At 36.7% G+C, this 24,515-nt stretch overlaps 1 protein-coding gene across 4 annotated transcripts in view; it reads right to left on the reverse strand.

The window, feature by feature from the left end:
- Positions 1 to 24,515, reverse strand: part of ABCA12 (ATP binding cassette subfamily A member 12) — a 286,187-nt gene that overhangs the window by 21,135 nt on the left and 240,537 nt on the right. For all 4 annotated transcript variants that reach the window (XM_054700067.1, XM_054700066.1, XM_054700068.1 and 1 more), the window contains 13 exons: positions 24,360 to 24,515; positions 22,925 to 23,111; positions 20,222 to 20,440; positions 18,877 to 19,073; positions 17,927 to 18,087; positions 16,348 to 16,584; positions 15,556 to 15,706; positions 11,818 to 12,070; positions 11,137 to 11,223; positions 10,294 to 10,387; positions 7,130 to 7,257; positions 4,997 to 5,084; positions 2,897 to 3,002 (listed from right to left, as the gene is read on the reverse strand). In XM_054700067.1, the coding sequence (XP_054556042.1) occupies positions 2,897 to 3,002; positions 4,997 to 5,084; positions 7,130 to 7,257; positions 10,294 to 10,387; positions 11,137 to 11,223; positions 11,818 to 12,070; positions 15,556 to 15,706; positions 16,348 to 16,584; positions 17,927 to 18,087; positions 18,877 to 19,073; positions 20,222 to 20,440; positions 22,925 to 23,111; positions 24,360 to 24,515 (2,064 nt within the window). The remainder of the gene's footprint in view (positions 1 to 2,896; positions 3,003 to 4,996; positions 5,085 to 7,129; positions 7,258 to 10,293; positions 10,388 to 11,136; positions 11,224 to 11,817; positions 12,071 to 15,555; positions 15,707 to 16,347; positions 16,585 to 17,926; positions 18,088 to 18,876; positions 19,074 to 20,221; positions 20,441 to 22,924; positions 23,112 to 24,359) is intronic.

The following is a 24,515-nucleotide window of genomic DNA, read 5'->3' on the forward strand; positions in this document are numbered from 1 at the left end:
CTCCTTAAACACCTGATCCCATAGAGTCATAAGTTGATTGAGAAGTTTGTTACTTACTGCTCATATATGTTCATAATAGCATATTAAGGCCCTTTCACAGCCCTCACAAATTATGAATTATTCTAAAGTTATAACCCAGTAACTTAAATTTATAATTTTTCAGCAGAATGACAATCTTGAGGCTAAAATATGTTAGATGTTAAAGGAAATATATATAACTATAACATAATAAAGAAACCAATAACAACAATAACCATTTTGACCTATAATTTTATCACACTAAAGGAATGCACTTTTAAAATTTTTGGTGTAAAATAATGGGTTCACCTTTCACTAAAAATCAATTTCCCTTGGGATCCTACTTAAACTTTGTTGCTGAAGTAAAATACTTGGTGGGGGAAAATATATCTTTCATTTCCACATTATATATTTCAGAATCAAAAAATACTCCATTTCATCTGAAGAATCTTTGCCAATACATTCCACTATGAAAAATGGTGATGAACCAATTGTTTATATATATTGTTAGTTCAAAGATCAAGTAAATGTGTCAGGGTTGGCCATCTATATAAAAATCTTCATCCAGCAAAATGTCCTGAGTGCTGTGATTAGTCAAAGAATGCTCCTTTAATCTAATCAAGTCTTAAAGTTTCAATTATTTTCCTTACATACAATATACATTAGCAATTAGACATTTTCTATTGTCTCTGCAGTTGTAAACCTAAAACAAGAAGCTGCTGATTGACCATTGCTACTAATGCAATAAAAGGTAAGAATAAACAGTAGAGTAGAAGGAGCAATATGTCATTATTTTTGAGAAACACACTAGATGTGTAACATTTGTTAGAGGTAACAAGCAAACCTGTGTTCTTTGTGAAGAAAGAACAGGCCTTTCATGTTAAATTAACCACTAGAGGGAAGCACATGAATATAATAGATATTGACATTACAAAGGAAAGTTAATTAAAAGATTTTTATTTGCATGCTAGAATTCAAGGAAAAATCAATTTTACAGCTAAAGAAAATCCCAATTCATGTAGAAGCCAGAAAAAAGATGGCTTAAAATAGTACAGTAGGGAGAGGTGGCAGGAAAATAATGTATTTGTTATAGCAACCCCCATTCATGCATTCCTAAAAAAATTTAGGATGACCTGGGTCTCTTGAAAAAAATCAAACTCCTTCCACAGAGGGTGGAAAGCTATTCCTTTTATAAACCTATAGAAGGAAAGGTAATAAAAAATAGAAAGTACACCACTACTATGTGCTTACTACTACTACTAACAATAAAAATAACCCAAGCTAAGCATTATTTTTAAATCTAAAAGGTAAATTTCCTTTTTGGATTTATAATGCATATTAATATAAAGTTTGATATACAAAGTTTAGATTTCAGAATGCTTAATGTTTTAGACTCTGTAGCTTAAAAATACAGTGGTAGGAGACATAAGTTTGCATGAGATCAGAGTGATTCAGATTACTTTGGTCTTGGAAAAGAATGCTAATAATAAATAAAACCTGAAAATAGGTTTCAAAAACTGACCCTGGCATTAGTTTCTTGCTCATACCAACAGAACTTTCCTACATTTCCCCCTAGTCATTTCCCTAGTTATTATACTTTCACTATCTGTCACAGCAACAAATATCTTTGACTATGAATAAGATATCCTGTTGAGAGTCAAGTGTGCAAAAATATTTCAAACTAGGCTACACTAGACCCACCTGGCTTTAGTCACCAATTAATTTAATTTACCACTTTGTACACTCTTTGATGCTCTAGATCTATCATGTTATTTCCTTTATGGTTTATCCTGCAAGGAAAATGTCAAAGCAGTTGGGCAAAAATATGGTTTTCTCTGAAATGAAGATTCTGAAAGAAAGTTTCTTTTGCTAGAATGAGTTTTTTACTCTACAGTTTACTTCTACAATCGCAGCTGTACCCAGCACCTACTATTATGCCCAATAGTAGGAAGATGAAGATATGCAGTCTCCTTTTTTTCTATTTAACAGGTTATTTGATAAACTATTCATTAGTCTAGAAATTCAGTCTCGACCAGCACATATGTTACTCAGTCTTTCTCCATCTTTATTATTGTATTTTTAAAATCAGTGTGGGAATATACTTTGAGCAGGCTTAAGAATGATATGGTCTGATGAGCAGTAATTGAATTAGAAAAAAAAATCAATCTCTTTCAAATTCCAACCCTTATTTTAAAAAGTATGTGAAAGTCTCTTGGAAATCCAACTTAAGGAGACCTGACTGAGTTCAGAGAAGTGTAAGAAAAATGAAGTATGGAGTACGGAGAATTAGAAAAATGAAGAGGCAGGCATCAAACATACCTGTGCTCAAATTTGGGTTCAAATACTACTTCTGAGTCCCAGAGAAATAACAGTAGGGACAATACTACTAAATCCTCAATGGGAACTTGTAAGGATTCACTCAATTTCAGAGAAAGCCTGTATCATATGTTGAATGCTCAATTGATAGTAACAATTTTGTTCAGTTATAAAACTTCCTAGTTTAAAAGTTTTGTCTTCATGCATAAATTTGTGAACAATATTTATTGGCACCAATTGCTTTCTATTTTTTAGCCTACAAAAAGTACAGAACTATAAAATATTTTCCTCTGGGTTATAACCACTGAAAGCAGAAATGGTTGTGAAGTCAACATTATTATTCTGACTTGATAAATGGGAAAGCCAAATTAACCTGAAGTGAAGGGGATTGCCAACAATGTTCCATCTGGCGGTAGTTACTACTTCCAAACTTCTTTTGAAAATCTGTGATTTAGACACCATAAAATGCCTGCCACTGAGAGGAATGGGGATGTAACTTGTGTTTTTATGAGGAGAGTAGCAAAAGTTGCAATACAAGAAGCTTCTGGGTAAGTGAGTTTACCGTGTCGGGCAGCATCATGCCTTGACATGTTAACACGCAGGAGGAAATTATTCAGGCTGTTGAGATAAGCAGGAAGGGAGTGATAGCCTTCTGGATCATACCACACCTGTTAAATTCAAAGGAAGGCAAGGTCAGCACTGTATTCAAATAAATAGGATCTTCACCCTAACAGCCTACAAATTTTATATTTAAAACAAGAGCAACAATTTCCCAATAAAGTAGTTCATCGTGGAAGATGATGAACCATCTCGCAGAGTGTTGACTACAGACCTCGTAGTTTCTGACTTAGAGATGGGCAGAGAATGGGTGAATAGGTTTTTCTGTGTGACAATACCAAGTTATTCATCATTTCAGATCTCTCTAGACAATGCTTGAAATAAGCTGTTGAAATCATTATCATCTCCATTTCTGTAGGCTGGTCCATAGTTTTTCTGGGACTATAACTCTGACATTTTAACTTTCAATAATGATAATAAAGACAAATGACATATAGACCTGTAGAGTGAAGTTAAATGTATATATGTGTCCTTAGCAACACGATTGATAACTTTGAAATTCCCCCACTTTCTATTCCTAGTTAAATCCTCAAGGAAGTGAGTTATTCTAACTTTTCTCAAAAATAGAAGAGTTTAAAAAACTGGTGTATCTCAATTCAAGAAACCCAGTTCACAATTCAAAATTAATTTAAATTAATTAAAAATTACAAATCTTGGTTTAGAGAGAAATTATTTAATATTAGAATGCCATTTTTATGTTGAGTACTTATTCTGCCTATGGAGAGAGGAAGGGGAGAAACAAAAGACTAATATTAAAATCTCCAGCACCACTAATTTTTTAAAAAATATTTATTTATTTTTTGCATAGAAGTACTGGGGTATAGGGCAGAGGTACAGGGAGTAAGATGATTCACTGGAGACAGAGTGGGGAGCAGAACAGACAGATCTACTGAAATATACTGCTAAAGGGAGCTGTGAGCGAGATAGCAGAGGTCTGCTGCACAGGTGGGTTAGCTTCCTGGCTGGGGATCAAAGTGCTAAGACTTAACCCCGAGGCCACAAAGGAGGCCCTCTGGTGCCACTATTTACTTTATATATGATCTTGTTAAAAAATCAGCTAAAATAGGCCAATAATATCGATCTCATAGGGGTGCTTTGAGAATGAAATTAGAAGTTTGTGTAAAACGTGACACTGGAGCTTGGCTTAACCAGTCACTAAATGAATATTAGTTTCTCTACTTTCCCAGAGCAAATATGCCTTTTACTACCAAAGTGAGAAATACATGAATGACAATTTAAAATTCCTGCTTACTATTGATCATATGGGTAATATGTGTGTAATTCTGTGACTCTAGCTTGTTTCAAAACATAGATACAATTTAAAAGAAAAAAATACAACAGGATTATTTTTATCTATTAATTTCTGCTAAGCTTCCCTGTTCTTTATTTTCAGTTTATTCCCAAAAACAAAAAATAGCTCGAAATAAACTAAAGAAATTGTTATTGTCTCAAGGCATAAAGAAAAATGGCTGAATCATTAATGTACCATTTAGCAAAAAACTATAAAAATTACATTATAAAATTATAAAACATATACCCACTGAAATAACAGTCAGGTTGAGAAAATTTGCCAGCCTCCAGAACATATCTCTAATCCTCTTTGTTCTTATAAATCACAATATACCCTCTCTCCTCTAAACAATAATGTTGAGTTTTGCCAACTTTCCAGGATCATAAAAAAAGCAATTAAGCTAGGTATTCTTTTTTGCCTTCTCTTTTGCTTATTAATAATGTCAGGAAAATTAGCCTGCTTGTTGAACAGAACTAAGTTTATTCATTTCCATCGCTGAAAGTTCTACTGGATAAGTATGTAACAATTAATGCTACTGTAGATGGGCATTTAGGGTTGTGTTTTTGGTCAATGTGACCAATGTCCCTTGGGTAAATACACAGGGGAATCACAGGGGTATGGAGTATACATTATGCCAAATGACTTTTCAAACAGATTGTACCATGTTTTGTATTCAACCTCATGAAAATGCTTAAACATTTCAAGTCCACATTCTCATTTGTGTGAGATCCCAGAAGAAAGATCATAATTTACCTTGGCAAGTGTTCTATTGGCAGGAACTCCTGTTATATCAAAACGAAGGTCTTGAGTCAAAGGTAGCCCAAAACTCCAACCTCCATATCTATACAAATAATAAAATTTATACTTGTGTTAATGGAGAAAATATTCATAAATTGATCTAAAATGTTTAAGAGCTCCCATTTTATTCTTTCCATTAGGAACACATTTACAGTATGAAATAAATACTACCTGACAAATAGCTTACAATTTTATTGATTTCTTTTATCACACTTTAGTCTACAGTGTACATTATAACTGGAAGTAAAAAAATCCTTCTAAACAATTGCAAATGTGGGTAATCATTCTGAAAATAAGTGACATATTTGCAACCAGTTTCTTCAACTTAACTGGACTGTGCATCATTTCAAGAAATCTTAAGATTTTAGCTCTTAAATATCCTTTTGTAGGCATTTCAATACTAAAATGATATAATAATAGTTCTTATCTTTTTTCAAATGACTCCATGCCTTTGTTCATCTAACTTTCCCCACCAGCTTGCTCCCTGGCACTATATTTTTTTCTCTTCCTGGATGTTTGAAGGTGAAGTTGTATCTGTATAATTACCTGTCAGCTCATGGGCTCTTAAAAAGTGAATTTTGAAAAACCCAAGTAGTAATTTTAAAAATAGATCACTTTAAATGACCAAAATTAGGGTTGTTTTAGATAAATAATGGTGCACACTAGGATAATCTTGTGACTATCACCCAAATGTGATGGAATAGAGTTATATTTTTGATGTGCAAAGAACACTGTAATATATTGCTCACATTTTTAAAAAGTAGATTTTAGAACAATTTTTTATAGTAAGCTCCATTTTGGTAAAAATATCTGTTTATCAGACTAGAAAATTTCTGGAAAGATACACAATCAGCAGTGGTTATACTTGGGTAGAGATAATATTTTTTCTTTTGGGTTTTTTAAAAATTGAAGTAACATTTCATTTTAATATTTTATATATATTATATACAGTCAAACAGGCATCATTTGCATATACTAAATTAGTTTATCATGAAAAAATCCAACTCCACCCTTCATCAGTCCCTAATTATTTTACAATGAATGTTAATCATTTACATACATTCAGGAATGAAGGAGGGAAAGGATGAAGGATAGGAGAAAACAGTAGATTTTGTAAGGCTAGCAACTCTCTCCCCCCAACCATTGAGGTATAATTGACAAACATTTAACATATTAAAAGGTATACAAGTTGATGTTTTGATATATGTCTATGTGGTGAAGTAATCACAACAATCAAGCTAATTAACATATCCATCACCTCATATAATTACCATTTTCTCTGTGTGTATGTGAGGTGAGAGAGCCTACAGATCTATCTCTGAGTGACTTCAAGTATACAATACAGTGTTTTTAACTACTGTCACTTTGGTGTAGATTAGATCTCTGGAACATACTCATTTCATATAAGTGAAATCTGCTACCCTTTGACCAACATCTCCCTCTCTCTGTAGACTCTGGCAACCACCATTCTGCTCTGCTTCTATGACTTTAATTTTAGAAATTTGAATTTATGAATTTACTTTAGATTCCACATAAAGTGAAATTAGGCAGTACTTGTCCTTCTGGATCTGCCTTATTTCACTTAGCATTGGGTCTTCCAGGTGCATCCATGTTGGCAATTGCAAGCTGGTGATTGGTAAAAGATTAGGTGGCTTAGGTCCCTGACCTTGCTACAAGTCCATGACCTGTTACAGATGGACACATTTCACATACATATTTAATACTATTAAGTTTTACAATATTCATATCAGAACTAACGATAATTATCATCAAAGTATTGCTTCAAAACTCTCTGAATTAATTCAGGAATAATCCAGCCAATATCTTCTCCTTTGCTTTAAAAAAATGTACAAATAAACAATCCATTTTCAATGTTCTCAGTGCTTTCAATGTTCTTAAATGAATCTTAATTTAGAGTCAGTTAAAATTCAATACATAAGGCTGCTTAGATAAAACAGAGAATTTACCCACTCAAAAGAATAATAATCAAAAGAAATTTGCTCCTGTTGTCTCAAGATCAGAAGGTGGTTACTATTACAATTCAAAAGTAAGATGTGCTAAATTAAATGTTACAAAGAGGTTTTTTACCTTTTTTGTGTAAACTCATTAGCAGTGGTTATAAGATAATTTTCCAAGCGGTGCCCAGTGAGGTTGTAAATTACTTGTGAAGAGTAAGTTCTTCTATGTGGTGGAGAATAGTTAAATTTAGGACATTCCTGAAAAATAATGTTAAAAAGTCAGTTCTTTCAAACTAATGCTGTGCAAATCAACTAGATAATATCAAGGAGTTTGTGTCTCACAATTTGTCTATTATTGCAACTGGTAGAGTGTGATAAGGTAGTTTTCTGCCTCCAAAAATCTTTGAAAAGGAAGTCATCTTACTCCTACCAAATTGACTATGTGGTTATTATTTTTATAGAGCACATACATGTATTTAGAACTTGTTTGAAGCCAAACAAGAATACAAGTTAACTTATGTGCTGTATTTATTTCACTGTACTGACAGAATTAATATACATGGAGAATAACATTAAATAATAAGATAGGAATCAAAATTCCCTAAATAACTCACAAGAGGACAAAAAATTACTCCAGATTGAAAACATTAGCAGACATAAGTTCTCAGAGATTGACAGTAGTTGATAAAATGTTCATGTTATATTAAGTTTAAGGTACCAAGTCTAGATGTTAGAGCTCAATTTTATATACAGTTAAATATAAATCTAATTTAATTTTATATAAATATGAATTTAATTTTATATATCTAAAATTATTCCCAAATAACATACATATATACACACACACACATATATATAATTTTATATACAATCCCCAAATACATATAAAATTTATGCATAAACTATTTTCAGGGAATAATTTTAGAATTACAGAAAAGTTGCAAAGAGTAGAGTGCTCCTGTGTGCCCCTCACCCAGTTTCCTCCATTCTAGCATCTTATGTTACCTTAATACATTTGTCAGAATTAAAAACATTGGTACATTACCAGTCACCAATCTCAGAGCTCAGTTTTAACCACTTATTTTTATGTTTGTAGCTTTCTGTACTTCCTTACCACTTTCAGTATAAATTCTCACATTTCTCCTTGAAGTTCCTCATACCCCAGATGGCGCTACCCTGGAATCCCCCTCATAATGCTTCCTTCTAATAACTACGGCATTCAAAGTCACTGGCACAGCATAGTTTTGCCTGTTTTTGTATTTTATGTAAAGGGAATCATATCATATATTCTGGGTTGTACTTGACTTTTTTTGCTCATCATTTGTGAGAATCTTCCATATAAGATGTAATTATAGATAAATCATTCTCATTTTGCTGGATTCTGCTATAGAATCAGGTTACATTTAATTTAACCAGGAGTTGGTGGGGATTTGGCTGACTATTATAAATAGTGTTTCTATGAATACCCTCTTGTGTCTCTTGTGAAACAATTCAAATTTCTGATGGGCATATGATAGGAATGGAACTGCTGATCATGTAGGATATGGATGACTTCATTATTAGTAGATACTATCAAATTGTTTTAAAAGCTATTTATAGCAACTAAGATTTCCATCATCAGTGTGGGGTTGAAAAATTATGTCTACTGGATTTTTTTAAAAATAAAAATTGCCTATATCTTAAACAGTAAGTTAATTGACTTACACTGAGCTAGGAAAATAAGTGAAGAATTTCAGAAATTAGCCTGATGAGGGATTAGAAAACTCTTTCAATGCTAGGTAAGACTCTTCTTTAACTACACAAGAATCCTTAAAGTTGCTGGTTGGATTCCAGCTCTTATTGTTAGAAATTGTCTTGCATAAAATCACAAAAAATAGGTTGCATTTACTGAAAACATTTTCATTCTAAAATACTGTACCAAGACAACCAGGATATAACCATATGGGTTTGAAGAAAATATTGCTAGATTCCTCCCCTGTGGGGAAGCTGGCAACACAGTGACCCTCAGAAACTAATAGTGATCATCTCTTTGCTTCAGCAATCTTTAATTTCCCCAGTGAATATGAATTTTTAAAATGTTTGTTGAATTGATAGGCCTAAAAAAGTATAGAGTACAGATAGGGAAAGTGATTGTTGAAAGATCTTTTCCATTTCTTTGAGGATGTGGATTTTTCCAGCAGCCTGAAGGTGTTGCTTAGAGACATATGGAGTGCCCCTCTGGACTTGCACACCACTGGCTTCTAAGCTGACTGCCATACTGGCTCTCACTGTGTTTTTATTTATATATATATATATTTATTTATTAATTAAAAGATTTATTTATTTATTTATTTATTTATACAAGCACTGGGTACAGTCAGAAGTGCGGGAGGGTGAGAGAATTCACCAGAGCAAGAGCGGGGAACAGAACAGGCAGACTGATGAAACACACTGCTGAGGGGAGCAGCGGGCGGCAGGAGAGGTCTGCGCGCCATGTTGGACCCTTGCCGGCAGTCGGGGATCGAACCGGCGCTGCAAAGGCTGCGGGCAGCTTCGCAGCCCAGCGCTCAACTGCTGCGCCACCGGGGAGGCATTTTATTTATTTTTTTAAACAAAGATGCAATCTTTTTTTTTTTTAAAGATTTTATTTTTACACAAGAACTGGGGTACAGGCCAGATGTGCTGGAGAGTGAGAGGATTCACTGCAGACAGATCAGGAAACAGAACAGGCAGATTTACTGAAATACACTGCTGAGAGGAGCAGTGGGTGAGACAGGAGAGGTCTGCTGTGCCACGTGGGATTCTTGCCAGCAGGGATCGAACCCATGCTGCAGAGTCTGTGGACAGCTTCACAGTGCAGTGCTCAACTGCCTGCGACACCAGGGAGGCCCTTACTATGTTTTTAAATATGACACCTTCAGTGGTATTTTGTTGTGCAAAACATAGAACTCTCCGGTTAGAACTGCACTGAGACCAAAAATTCATTTTCAGCTGGTTTCCACAAAGACCATCACAGAATTCTCCGCCTTTGGAAATTTGTCCTGAGGTAGATTTAAAACAGTGACCTGAAGTTCAAAGTCTCTCTCTCTCTCTCTCTCTTTATATATATATATATGTGTGTGTGTGTGTGTGTGTGTGTGTGTGTGTGTGTATTTTTTTTTTTTTCTTTTGTGAGCTGTCCAGGTCCACATCTCTGAGCTACTACTTTCCTAAAATGAAATTATACTGATTCTTTGGGACTCTAGATAGATCCTTCAAGTTTTGATATTTATTCCTTCCTTTTTTCTACTTCACTGAAACTGAATTCTATCTTACCTGGATATTTTCTGAGCAAGAGCAAACACCAAAATTAGTGATAGGTTCTCCACTTGTGTTCCAGTTTCCCAGACTGTTTTTCTTTAAACACCTTCTGCAAGTAAAAATTATATCGAAGTGAGGGGTGCGTGTGTTATCATGTTTATGTATGAACATATAAGTATTTGGTATTAAATATGGACATCCTAGGTATAAGTTGCTGATTTTTGATGACTTGAATATACATCCTACTACCATTTCACCTGACATTTGATATTTTATGGGGGTTGAGGGACAGAGCTTATTGATTAAATAGCTCTGAGACCAAAGCTCACTGACTTGTAGGCAGTATTTTTTTTTAACCCCTTTCTTCTCTTTGGTCTTTTTCATCCTCCCCTCCAACAGGAAGGGAATAATGCACCAATGTCAAGTGTACAGTTATACACTATCTTGGGAGTTTGAATGAACAACACTGCAGTACAAAAAAGGGAGATTAGAGTCCGAAAACTTGGGTCTCAACTTGAGCTACATATTGTACTGTCTAATTTCCTGAACAAGTACCTTTGTTCATATGAAGCTTGGTTTCTTCAACTTAAAAATGGGATTAATAATTCACAGGGTTGTTGTGATTGTTAAATGAAAGCATATACACAAAAGAAATTTACAACATAAAGTGCCTAATGTCTATTATTACAGTATAGTGAGGCATGAAATGAAAAAAAGAGACAGTTCAAATTTGTTAAACACAGGTTTCTTTCAGACACTGCCCTTCTCCAGCCAAATAACACATACCCATTCATATGCACACCACCACACACACACCCCACCACATATGCACACACATGCATATATATAACCACTTACGGATCACTGATGTTCAAACACACGTTGTCGATTCCAGGGAAGGACCACATAGCTGACACCAGTGCTTTTGTGCTTGGGTGATAATTCCTATAATTTTAAAGGATAGAAATAAATGAATGATTCTTTCACTGGTCTCCCATGTTGAATTTAGGCTCATAAATGACTTGAAGGAATGAAACAGACTATCCTTAAGACTTTCATAAAAATCTAAGAAACAGTCTCAGAAAAAAATGTGTCAAGGGAAAAATCTCACATATCTCTGGTTGGTTGTCTCGTTATTCTTCTAATTATTACATCATTAACCGATCACCTACTATGTGTATAAATTATACAGAATTCTGATATTAATAGTCAATATTTGTGAGACCAAAGATGTTATTTGCTCTCTATTATAACAGACTGGGAAGCCATACTGAATCTGATTTTTTTTCATATTAAAGTCTAGTCAATAAAGTAAATATCTACTCTGCTTTTATTTTAGGTCAACCAAAAAATTATTCAAAAGTTATTTGTCAGCAATAGAAGCATCATATTGCAATAAATCAAACATCATTTTTTGGGTAGAATTAGGTGCTATGGCTCCTCAGCTCTTTAGTTTTCAGCATTTGTGGTATTCATTCAGGTACAACCACACCTCTGGAGGAATAGTAGGCATGTTTTCATTAAAGGAAAGAAACTTACCCATAGAAAGCTGTCTGTTCAGTGGTACCATAGAGAGATGGGGAGATCTGGATCTCTGGGTAACTGTTGCTGGAATCTCTCAGGGTGCCAAGACCCATGGCAGTGGTTACAAAGACTATGGGGAGAATAACCTGAGCAATGAAACCTTTCCAGTTCCTGCGGGTGTGGTGGAACCTCTTAATAAGGATAGCCATTATCTTCTTCAGTAACAGTCCACAGCCATCCAATCTCTCTCCTCTTGTCAGTATTTTGTCTGGTTAAGAAAAAGAGAATAGATATGGTTCTGGAAAAAATCCTGATAGATCAAATAATAAAGTAACTCCAATAACTGGATGATGTGATGGGATAGGAAATACTCTTATTTTAGAGATTTGGATTTCAGGTTCAGCTCCAAGCAAGCCTTTGGTCTGAGCCTCTTCATTAGGAAAATTTTTCTCATATGAGAAAAAAGTCTCATAGAATTGTATATATTTGAATGTTATAAATCACTGCATCCAAAATATTATCAGTCATGTACATTATAATTTTAAAAGTCAAGATATTTTTGGCAAGTGAAACAAAAGTAAATATAAACAAATGAAGTTACATCAAAATTAAAAAGCTTCTGCACAGTGAATGAAACTATCAGTAAAACAAAAAGACAACTGACTGAACAGGAGTAAATATTTTCACATCATGCATCTGACAAAGCATTGGTATCAAAGACAAAGAACTCATACAACTCAACAAAAAGAAAACAAATAATCCAGTCACAAAATGTGCGGATGGTCTAAACAGACACTTCCCCAAAGAAGAGAAAATGCTTTTCATCATTTATCGTCAGGAAAATGAAAATCAAAACCACATGAGATACTGACTCCCACCCAAGAGAGTGGTTCATATTGGAAAAGACGAGAAACATTAAGTGTTCATGAGAATGTGGAGAAAAAGAAACCCACACACACTGTTGGTGGGAAAGAAGATTGACTCAGCTACTATGGAAAAGCATATAAACATTTTGCAAAGTATTAATATAGATCTATCATATGACCCAGCAATCACATTCCTAGGTATCTACCTAAAAAATGCAAAAACAGTAATTTGAAGTAATATATGCCCTCCTTTGTTCATCACAACACTATGTACAATAGCCAAGCTATTCAAACAACCTAAGTTGTGCCCAATGATAGATGAGTAGCTTAGGAAGATGTGGTATAGCTATACAATGGAATACTACTCAGATATAAAAAAAGATAAACTCTTGCCATTTGCAACAACATGAATGGAATTGGAAGGGCTCATGCTAAATGAAATAAGTCAGAAAAAGACAAACACTGTATGGCTTAACTTATATGATGAATACAGAGAAACAAGACAAAGGTGAGACAAAACCAAACCAAAAGAAACCCTGAAATATGACTGGAATTGAGTCTACAAGAGGGGGGTGAGGGGTAAAACATAACAGGGAGGGGGCACAATGGACTATGGCAGAGCTCTGTGAGTGACTGGGTGATGGGTGTGGTGTGGAGACATACATCTGAGGAGGTGTGATCCTATGCCTCTGAATCACATACAGTGTTGTAACTGCTGTTACTGCAAATTAAAAAGTTACTTAGAATTTTATAAATGAATTTTAATCTCATCTCCAAAGTCTCTACCTAGACTCAGCATGTGTTATTAATTCCAATACTCAAGGGATAGTTTCTATCAAGAGATTGACTTCAAATAAGAAAAATAGATATCAAAACATCAGTCTAGTATAATAAGAACTCATTCCTATGTAGGCAACAGTGATTATAATACTGATAGGTTCATTCAGCGGTGACATACAATAAATTCGCCTTAAATATTCAAAAAGGAAAATACTTTCCCCCAGAGTATAATTCTAATTCAAACACTTCATTACATCCTCTTTAGAAAACTGGACTGATTAGAAAGCATTTCAAAACTCTATTTTTACCACCAGAATCACAAAAAAGAACTCACTGGGAAAATGTCTCCCCACATACCACCCCCTCCCCTGAAATGCATTTCAGGTGCTGAGAGAAACTCCATGGCTTCTGAGAGTAAGAGCAGCCTGGGAGCCTATAAACCATTGTTTCCTCAGTAGAGTTCTTATAACGGATCATTTCAGCAGCCCCTTAAAAATAGTTTCAAATACAACATTCTCTCAGAAGACCTGCCACTATGCACTTCTTTACACGGGATGAGATGACAGTATTCATCAACGGTGTGTATATTTTTAATTCTCCATCACAAATTATGCAGCACAAAAATCATGATCTTCATTTAGCTGATAAGGAAAAATACAAAGCTGCTTAATTTAAAATGAATTCCAATTAAACAGAGTGAACAAGTTGAAATGCAAACTCATATCTCTGCAAAGGGGAATTGAAGAAGGAGCAGAATATTTTAAGTTAATTAGTATGCTTTTCTGTTTCTTGAGAAATTACATGTGGATGACTTACAGGTGTATCAACTGGAGTAAATGTGCTTTCTAAAAGATAACGTCAGTGAGGGGAATATTCTCACTGAAGAATAGCTTCAAATTCTGAGACAAATGCAGAGGCTCCTGGTGCAGATGATCACTTTCTACTCTAAGTTCTCAATTCCCTGGACTCAACAATTCTTTTCCCCGAAAGATGATATATGATATTTTAGTATATATGTTTCCTTAAATAGTGTTTCCAAAGGTATAAACTGCCAGAAAAAGAATAAGAGAGAAGACTTATTTTCAAAAGAGTGCTTTTAATCAGAAAACAAACTCATGTCATTCGCAGCAACATGGATGGAGCTGGAAGAGATTATTCTCAGTGCAATAAGCCAGAAGGAAAAAGAAAAATACCGAATGGTTTTACTCATAGGAAGAACATAGGGAAACTGAACAAGGGGTCAGGAAAAAAAAAAGACAATACTAGCAGGCAAACTACAAATCCAAGACATACAGCAGGGGAGGGGCAGGGAGAAGGGTCAAAATAGGGGAGGGAAGAGCACAAGAGACTATGTTGATGGTTCATGGGTGCTTTGGTGGTGGGAGTTTTATGGGGATTATACTTGATGGGAGAAATCAAACATTATACAAAATGAACAACAATGTAAGTAAAATAAATAAAAGCCGAAAGAGTGCTATTCCTCAAAGTCACTCCGGAAAGCATGATTTTTCAAACATGTCTTGTGTGAAAAACTGGAGGGGCAGCTATTATTACGGGTTCTTAGTCATCAAGTTCAACTTCATCAATGCAGAGACCTTCCTCCAAAAGCATTTTGTCAGAGCCAGAATCTGCTCAGCACCTGATTCCTTCAGCATGAGTGCAAGATTAGACATGTCTTCCAGTGAGATTCCATAAAGAATGATGTATTAAAAGAAAAAAAACTGATGGCTATTCCCTCTACTTGAACATGTTTAGTAACAGAATGAACGCTCATGAAAGGTTAACTTTACCCAGGACTGGACAGCACCAATTACCAGGAGGATTTGTTCTTATTGAACACAAATCTGAAATTCTGAAGATGACTTCTGCTACCTTGTGAACACCATCCTTTCAAAAAAGCTCTTACACCTTCAAATACTTTTCAAATAGGGAATTCGGCTTAATTTAATAAATATTTTGGATATAAGTAAAAGCAAGCTTATATTTATTTTGTCTTTTTGAATTTAGAAACAAAATTTAAAGTTAAATAAAAAAATCAATATCTGTCTGTTTTTCTCATTTACATCACTTAATGGAATAAAGCAAAACATCCCCATTAGATTTATACCATCTCTGTCTGTGAAGTTGCTGCTGCTCACGGATAAATCGTCGGGAGTTGAGATGCCATTTGTACTGGAATTTCCAATTTTCCTTTGGGTTAAGTGCTCAAGGCTCATATCACTACTTTTTTGTGACTCTTTAGTCAAGTTCAGAAAGACCTAAAAAGAAGAAGCCAGAGCACTTCATCAGCATAAAATAAAATGCATGTCTTTTAGTATCTGAGCTCAATTTGAACTTTTGTCACCTTTATTGAGATAAGTGTGACTTTAAGTGAAATTTTTTTAAAAGATTTATTTATTTATACAAGAACTGGGGTACAGGCCAGAGGCACGGGAGGGTGAGAGGATTCACCAGAGACAGAGCTGGGAGCAGAACAGGCAGATGGACCGAAAACACTGCTGAGGGGAGCAGCGGGCAAGAGAGGAGAGGTCTGCCTTGCCATGTGGGTATCTCCCTGGCTGGCTGGGAATTGAACCCGTGCTGCAGAGGCTGTGGACAGCTTCACAGCGGAGTGCTCAACCTACTGTGCAACCGGGGAGACCCTTAAGTAAAAATTTTTGAGATTGACTTCAGTGAATATTTTTGTATATAAATGGTATATACAAAATGGTATATACTCTAGTTGGAGTGACATGGTTGTTCTCAGAACTCAGTCTTATATAAGAATGGTATTGAGATACTTTCAAGATTTCCTGCAGCACTTATTTAAAAATAGTTCTTTTTTCAGACTCTACTAATTTCTTCTAAGGGAATAACAAGTCATATCAACTGTAAGAAAACAGGAAACGCCTAAGCATACCTCTTCCACTGTGGTGTCTGAAATGCCATAGCAACCAATGTTGAGGTCACCCATGCCAGTGTCCAGTGCTCTGAGAAGGGACAGATAGGCCCCTGAGACTTTGGTGCTAAATGGAGGAAGAACATAAACAAGCTCTCCCCCGATGTCCTCTTTGAGGTATGCCTCTGGGAGGTGTGAGCGGATCATTGCTGTCACAGCCATGGTGTCACAGATCACACTTGCATTTAGATTTGGACTCTAGAGACAAAAGCAGAAGTTAAACATCCCTCTTGCTATACATGGTAGTGCCCAATCAGAGGCGGTGAGTCCCTTTTTTGTCACTGCACACCTTTGAAAGATCCTACATGAATCCTCCAGTGCCTCCCTCTGGAGTCCCCACAGTTGTCTACAAATAGTTACTGTTCTTCTGGCTCCATTCTCCCACCCCATGCTGTCGCTTCCCCAACCTCATTTCTACCAGTCTCCCTGTCACTTATCCACCAAGAGGTAACAGTCTCTTCTGTGGGCAGACTTTTGCAGGTTCAGCCACAGCTCCTCAGAACCTTTGTAACCATTGTTTCTTTGTACCCGGGGAGTGACACTTCCTCTCCCAGCTCCAAGCCTCGACTCAGAGACCTTCTCGGAGAGACCCCTTCTCTTCTATTACCTTACTTCTGGCACCATCCAGCAATCCTCGTTCCCCTTCCATTGCTTTATTTCTATCAATAGCATTTCTCATTTGCTAATATATTACATAATTCCCTTAGCCACTATATCATCTGAATTCTCCACACTCCATCAGAATATAAACTCCACAAGGGCAGAGATTTTAATATTACCAGGTGCTGCTGTAGTGCCAGTGCCTAGAACAATGCCTGGGACACCTAATGAAGCTCAAGACATACCTAACTCTGACTTTAATGTGTCAGTGAATAAGCAATGAACTATATAGCTTATATTTCGGAAACCCCATCAGGATGATCAGATATAAACTAAATGATAGTAGTCAAAACCTGCCTAATAGCATATACATCGTGCACAGTTTTGATAAATCACATGCTGTGTTAGGTTGTTCAGGGATCCTTTAGTCAGCATTTTCCTTGAAAGATATAAAAGCATCTTTGGTCTGAGTCAGTCTCTTAATGAGCAGTGATCAGTAAGTGAACACATGGCTGCATATTCTCTTCATTTGCTTTTGATATAGCAGAGAGTATGGCAGCAGGCTGAAATATTAGGCAAATTTAAAAACTGACCTTCCATGAGTAAACTCAGGAAATAGGTCATTTTACCTAGCACGCTGGTTCCTCATATGCAATTTTCAGAGCAACAGTATCAGCATTATCTGACCTTGCTAGAACTATGAAAAATAGAGAAGCCCCATCCCAGAGCTACTGAATTAGAAACTCCTGGAGTGGGGGCCAGAACTCTGACTTTAACCAAGACCTCCAGGTGTTACGATGTTCACACATGTTTGAGAAACACAAACGCAGCATAAAAATAATGAATTTTAGTAATGAATAAAGTTGGAGAAATTCTTCCTTGGTTTCATATAAAAATGACACCATCACCCTCTAGTGAGGCATATTTCCTCCCCACCAACCTTCTTCTTCGTGAGCGTGAGGTGATACCCATCTCCAAAGGCTTCCTTGAGGTAGAAGGGCGACCCACAGCAGCGCAGCCCGCCCTGCTCCAGGAAGGCGATGCGGTCACTCAGCACTTCAGCCTCGTCCAAGTGGTGCGTAGACAGAATGATTGTTCTGGCTTGAAAAGACAGAAAGAACAACCAAAAATGAAAAATGGAGATACAGTTCCCAAGACATGGAGAGTGAGGACAAGTAAATACTGTGATGTATGAGGAGAGTCGCGTTTTGTGAGCTTGCGGAACAACTGGCCAGGAGGGGCTTCCAAAGCAGTCAGAGAGAAATTCAAAGGGGGGATTTCTCAGTAGTGGGGTGTGTTTTTTTCCCCTCTTTTTACTGGCAGAAAGTGAGCATTTATTATACTGTGTGTGCCTAAATGTCCATCATTTACAGTGTGGGCAGGGGTGATGTCTCCCAACCTGTTCGTTTGCTCACCTAATTTCTCTCTTTCTCTCTCTCCCCCCTTTCTTCACTATGAAAAAGCAGTAATTTTAAAGACTTTTTGAATATTCCTCTCTGATTAATCCACTCTACTCTGATTGCTCCTTTACTTCACATCCTGTTAGCACTTATTTAGTCTGTTTTCAGTTTATTTTCGTTTGTGTATGTTTGGTATCTCTAATTAGATTCTAAACTCCTCTAGGCAGAATTTGGAACTTCTACTGGATGCTATTCCATTCTGTTTGCATGCTCTCAAAAAGGCCAGCTAATGCTCAACTCACAGTGGGCATTACATAGATATTAACTAATTGACCCAGAAATTTAGCTGGGAGAAGACTTTGGAGAAGGAAGAGCTCATTTAAGACTTCTAAAGGAGATCATAAACAGAAAGACTTCAGGTTGCTGCTATGCATCCCAGAGGACAAAATTATGGCTGTTGGTTGGAGCGGTTATAAGAAAATATTCATACCAGTTTTGTTCTTAGAGATAACATCCCATATACTTCGGCGAGAACATGGGTCAACACCAGTGGATGGTTCGTCCAATATCACCACCCTTGATCCTCCGATGAGAGCTATGGATATAGATAACTTCCTCTTCATTCCTCCTGACAGTGTCCCAACTCTCTTATGACGATGGTTGTACAGTCCAGTATCATTCAGTGTCCTTCAAGAATAACGTAAGGTGGTTATTTTTTAACAGATAGAATATGTGAATATTGGGAAAATACTATAAGTGCCCTAAGTAACAGGTTTTCACAAGCAACTATTACGTGCTCAGCAAGGTACAATAAACTACTGAGAATTAATGATACAGTTTTCTATTACTTATCATCTAGTTGGAACTACATAATGAATGCTCAGGAAACAACACAAGGGAAATATATGGATCATTCTTTTATTAATTCATTGGACAAACATATGTGGAATGTCTACCTGTTCTGTGCTAAATCATGCTCTAGGTGCTGGAGAAAAGCAGTGAGCAGATAATGTTCTCACTCATAGGAGACTGTGGTTTAGTGTGTATATATATATATGTACATGTATATAGAGAATGCAGGGGAAATCCAGTTGATAAACATATTCTCAATTAAGTTTATAATACGCTAGATGGTAATAAGTGCAACAAAAATCGAGTAAAACAGGGCCCCTGAGATGAGAAGTACCTGGGACTGGCTATTTTAGGGATGTATTTTATTTATGGGATCCCCTCAGAGAAGGTGACATTTGAACCAAGACTAGAAGAGAGGGAGTAAGTCAGATGGCTGTCTGGGAGAGGTTGCTCTCAACAGAGGGAGCAGTGAGGCCTGCGGCTGGAGTATCTGGGCTAGTGTGCCCAGAGCAGCAAGAATGAGCAGGAGAGTAGCAGGAAATGAATCAGAAGTGAGATGGGGGACTGGTTAGGTAGGACCTTGTAGGCCTTTATAAAGACTTTGTAAGTTTCACCCTGACTATGGTGAGAAGCTACTGCAGAGTTTTGAACCCAGGGTTGATATGGGTCTGATGTAAGGTGCAAAAAGATCACCTTTGTTGCTCTTTGAAGAGTGAACTGTGTAAGGAAGAGTGGAAGTTTATCCATGGGGTAGAAGCAGCAGCATTGGGATCATATGGGAGTCAGAAATGAAGAAAGTTAAGCAATTCTAGTTTCAAAACTGACGGGGGAGGATGACATTAAATGTATAGAATAGTAGAAAAGTAGAAAAATGGCAAACAATTGGTTTGTGATTTCACACTTTCTATTGGTATTATCACCACAGCCTGGCTCCACTTGGAGAGGAATTACCAGAGCACATCCTCGTTTCTGTCATAACTGACCTTTTCACTTCTTCGTGCAGCTGCTTTTTAGTCCAGTGAGGAACTTTGATGGAGCCATATAAGAGAAGGTGCTCCTTGGTAGTGAGGTAGCTGAACAGCACGTCGTGCTGCATGCAGACGCCCATGTTTTTCCGCACGGTGTTTAAGTCTGTCTTTATATCTTTTCCATAAACAAAGATGGTACCTGCTGAGGCCTCAAACAACCCAGTCAACATGGAACTGGAAAAGAGGAAATGACAAATGAATGTATAAACCAAGCCTTTAAGCTAGATATGAAGCCAAGATATAATTTAGTTGTTCGAAAAACGTGTTGTATAGCCTGTGGAGAGGTCAAGCTATGACATAAAAATAGTGTGAAATAGGAATAAAAATTAAAAATGACTTTAAAGTGTTTAATAATTTAGAGTGTTACATAAACACTGAATAATGATGATAATGGTGGTGATGGTGGTGGTGATATAGTAATAATAACAGAGATGGTTGAGTTTTTTAATTACAAGCACACTTTCTCCTTGAGCAAACTCCTGTGCTTTCCTGGCATCAGATGGTTATCAATAGGCTATTAAATCTCAACTTTATATCCCTAGCCAGGATCCCATCACTCAATTCTAGGTTTCCTCTATACATCCAGAGGACAAAGCCACGTCTCCAGGAGATGTCCTTCAGGCTCCTCAAACTCAACACGTTGAAAACTGATCTCATGAATTATGCCCTCAAGCCTGTGTCCTCTCATCACTGTTACCTCCTTCAGCATGTGGTAAATCCTTGTACTGGTTGCACAAGCCTGGAATAAAATTATTTTTGCTTTTTCTCCTATCTCAGACTCCATCCACGTCTCTCTTTTTTCCCAACCACCACCACAGTACAAGTCACCATTGCAACTTGCTTGTAGACTACTGTGGGCTCCTAATTACCTCTTACATGCTCTTTGGCCATCCTGAGTCCCTATCTCCATACTGTGACCAGAATGTTCTTGCTGAGATAATCCCTCCTCATCTTTCTGAGGGTTAGTAAACTGAGAAATTATTTAATATCCATTTCCTCTAAGACAATGTAAGTTCCAGGAAATGGACCTTTTTTCTCACCACTTTATCTCACTAGTGTTTTGTGCATAACAGCCCTTCAACCAAAATTTGTGGATTAAACAGGGAATCAATACAATATGCAATTCTTCCCATGAAAACACATTGAAATAAAAATAATATACTTCATTCTTTATATTCAGAAGAATAAAATGGAGCCTTTCTCAGCTCAAATTACCACCTCTTCAAAGCCTTTTCTGTCCCTTTTTTTCATTAGCTTTTCATTGCCTACTAGAAATCTTGCCTTTTAAGCATATATTCTCAGTAGAAAGCTAGCTCTGAATTTAAACAGGCCATAAAAATGAGAGTGGTTGCTTGTCCACTCATTTCATGACCTTCCTTTGTCCCCTTTATTTACCAAATTTATTTAATTTGAATATGTTTGGGCAGCTGCTAAGTTTACTCATGATGATGCTAAATAAACTATCCAGCAACTGACACTTTCAAATAAGGGCTAAAGCACAGCTGACTCTTAGAGCTAGCTTCCAGCTAAGGGCTGAAGAGCAATGGAGGTGCATACACACACACACACACACACACAGAGTAATGTCACTTTAAACATATTTGAATTTCTTCTCCATTTGGATACAGGAAAAAGCTGGGTAAGTGAAGAGTGGAAAAACAACAACAACAACAAAAAACAACCTAGGTAGCATTCCTGACCTTTTTGATCTAAAATAGCTGCAGATCCTTTTGTTTCTTTATGAACCAAGATAAGGGCTCCTTGTGATGAGCATCTGGGACTCAGTGTGTTTCTACTTAGGTGTGTAAATTCAAACTTACACATGAGTCAGGCTAGAAATGCAAATAATTAAAAGATTGGGCATGTGACGCACTACAGATTGGTGGAGACCAGGTGAATTCAGAATGCAGATACCCTTTTTAAGAGAACCAATTTTCCTTAAGACTATGAAATTGATGTTGCTAGAAATTCCTGTTATCTAAGAGATGCTAAGAATTTTTAATAGAGAATGCTCCCAATTAAAAATATTGGCACTTAATTTAAAAAAAATACTTTAAGAAGTGCTGAACAGGGGCCTCCCTGGTGGCGCAGCAGTTGAGCGCTGGGTTGCAAAGCTGCCCGCAGGCTCTGCAGCTCTGGTTCAATCTCCGGCTGCTCCCCAGCCACCGAAGGAGGGTCCCACATGGCATGCAGACCTCTCCTGCTGCCCTCTGCTCCCCTCAGCAGTGTACTTAGGTCCTTCTGCCTGCTCTGCTCCCCACTCTGGCTCTGGTGAATTCTCTCACCCTCCCACGCTTCTGACTGTACCCAGTGCTTGTATTAAAAAAAAAAAAAAAAAAAAAAAAAAGGAAGAATTGCTTAAAAAAAAAAAAAAAAAAAAAAATAGTCAATCTGAAAGAAAAAAAAAAAAAAAAAACTAAAAAAAAAAAAAAAGTGCTGAACAGACCAACACCAGGCAGACCAAATAAACCTATCTGTGGGCTGATCTGGCCTTTGAGTGCACAGTTTAGGACCTCTGATTTAGAACTTCATTCTACAGTACACAGTTGGTCTATCTTAATCCATAAGGACACATAATAACTCCATTTTTTTATGATAGAAGTGAGGAAATATTAGGTAATATGCTTCTGTGACAATAAATGTTGAACAATAACATACATAGTAGTAGTTTTCCCAGCTCCGTTGGGCCCAAGCAATGAAGTAATATGGCCTTCATAAAAGTTCAGATTCAGGTTATCAACAGCAACTTTTGAGCCATAGATCTTTGTGACCCCATGCAAGGCAACCCCAACTGTAAGATCTTTAGGCTCAGGTTCAATGTTAGAGGGGAACATGTATTCAGGACCTGGAAAGAAATCAAGAGAAGAGTTGTAAGCTCATAAAAGGAGAACGTGCAGTTAAAATTAGACTTTCCCTTAATTAAAAGTTGAAGATTTAAAAAACATAGCCCTCTAAGTAAAAACAAAAAAATCAGGAACAAATAATCTGTTATGGAATAAATGGATATATGAAATATAAAGAAACAAAACAAAGGAACAGACAAAACTAAACCAAAACAAACTCTAGAAATCTGACGGTAGAACAAGACTATCAGAGGCGGGTGGTAGGAAATAGGAAAAGGGGGACAAGGGGAACAGTGGGCTGTAGGGGAGGACTCTGGTGGTGGGGGTGGTATAGTAACCATTTGGAGAGGTGTGAAGCTGTACCTCTGAATCATATACAGTGCTGTGAATCAAAATCACCTCAATGAACAAAATAATATTTTAAAAAATCCCTTAAGTAAAAAGAAAGGATAGGGAACTATGTTCTCTAAGGTTTACATATAAACCTTAGAGTAGTCTCAGAATACAGTTATCATATAAACCTCAGAGTAGTCTCAGAATATAGTTATCATATAAACCTTAGAGTAGTCTCAGAATACAGTTATCATAATTATGAAAGCTCCTCTACTTAGAAGATCACAAATATTCAAATACAGTTCAAAGGCTTTGTTTGTCCTCCAAATGTCAGGATGCTACCCGGTTAGGGAATACATGTCCACAGGCATGATATTCCAGTGGTGAGGATGGTTCAGATGCTTGGTTTATGGAATCATGTTTATTAATTACTCTCTATGAGTCCTTCAGGCATCACCAGTGGACCACTAGTGTGGGTCATCTTTACAAAGTGGCCACCACTAATCCTATGAGTCAATAAGACATGAACTTCTAAATATTTTTCCACTACTGGTGATGGGTTATGCTAAATTATCTATACTTGTTACTTGGTTACTCCTTATGACTAGTAACAGATGGCTGGAGTAAAAGGTGCAGACGGTGGTGAAGGAACAAAATTTTTCTCTGTGTGACTCTAACTGGACCACAAAGGGAACTGCAATCTTGGCCTAATTAGCACCATATGTTAACCAACTGAGCTAATGAGCCCAGAAAAAGCCACAATTTAATCTCCATAAGAGTCCAAACACATATGTGGAGACATATTCATCCATGACTAAAAGGATGATAATTCTGCCATTTAGAAAAACATAATTAACATCACTAGTCATGTAAATTCTATATCACTTTTCTCATGATAAAGCTTGTTGTTGACCTACTTGTCTTGCTGGCAGATGGGTTGGTGTTCTGCATCATGATGTTAGTAAATACGAGGCCATTGATTTTCTCATGCTTCACCTCTGCACATCCCAATCGCTCCTTCCAATAGGAAGGAAGGATTGGAAAATACCACGGAGCTGCCATGCCATATGTTC

The sequence above is a fragment of the Talpa occidentalis genome, unplaced genomic scaffold, assembly GCF_014898055.3.
Source record: "Talpa occidentalis isolate TD23 unplaced genomic scaffold, MPIMG_talOcc4v2.1 talOcc4.3, whole genome shotgun sequence".
In the NCBI taxonomy this organism is placed as follows: domain Eukaryota; kingdom Metazoa; phylum Chordata; class Mammalia; order Eulipotyphla; family Talpidae; genus Talpa; species Talpa occidentalis.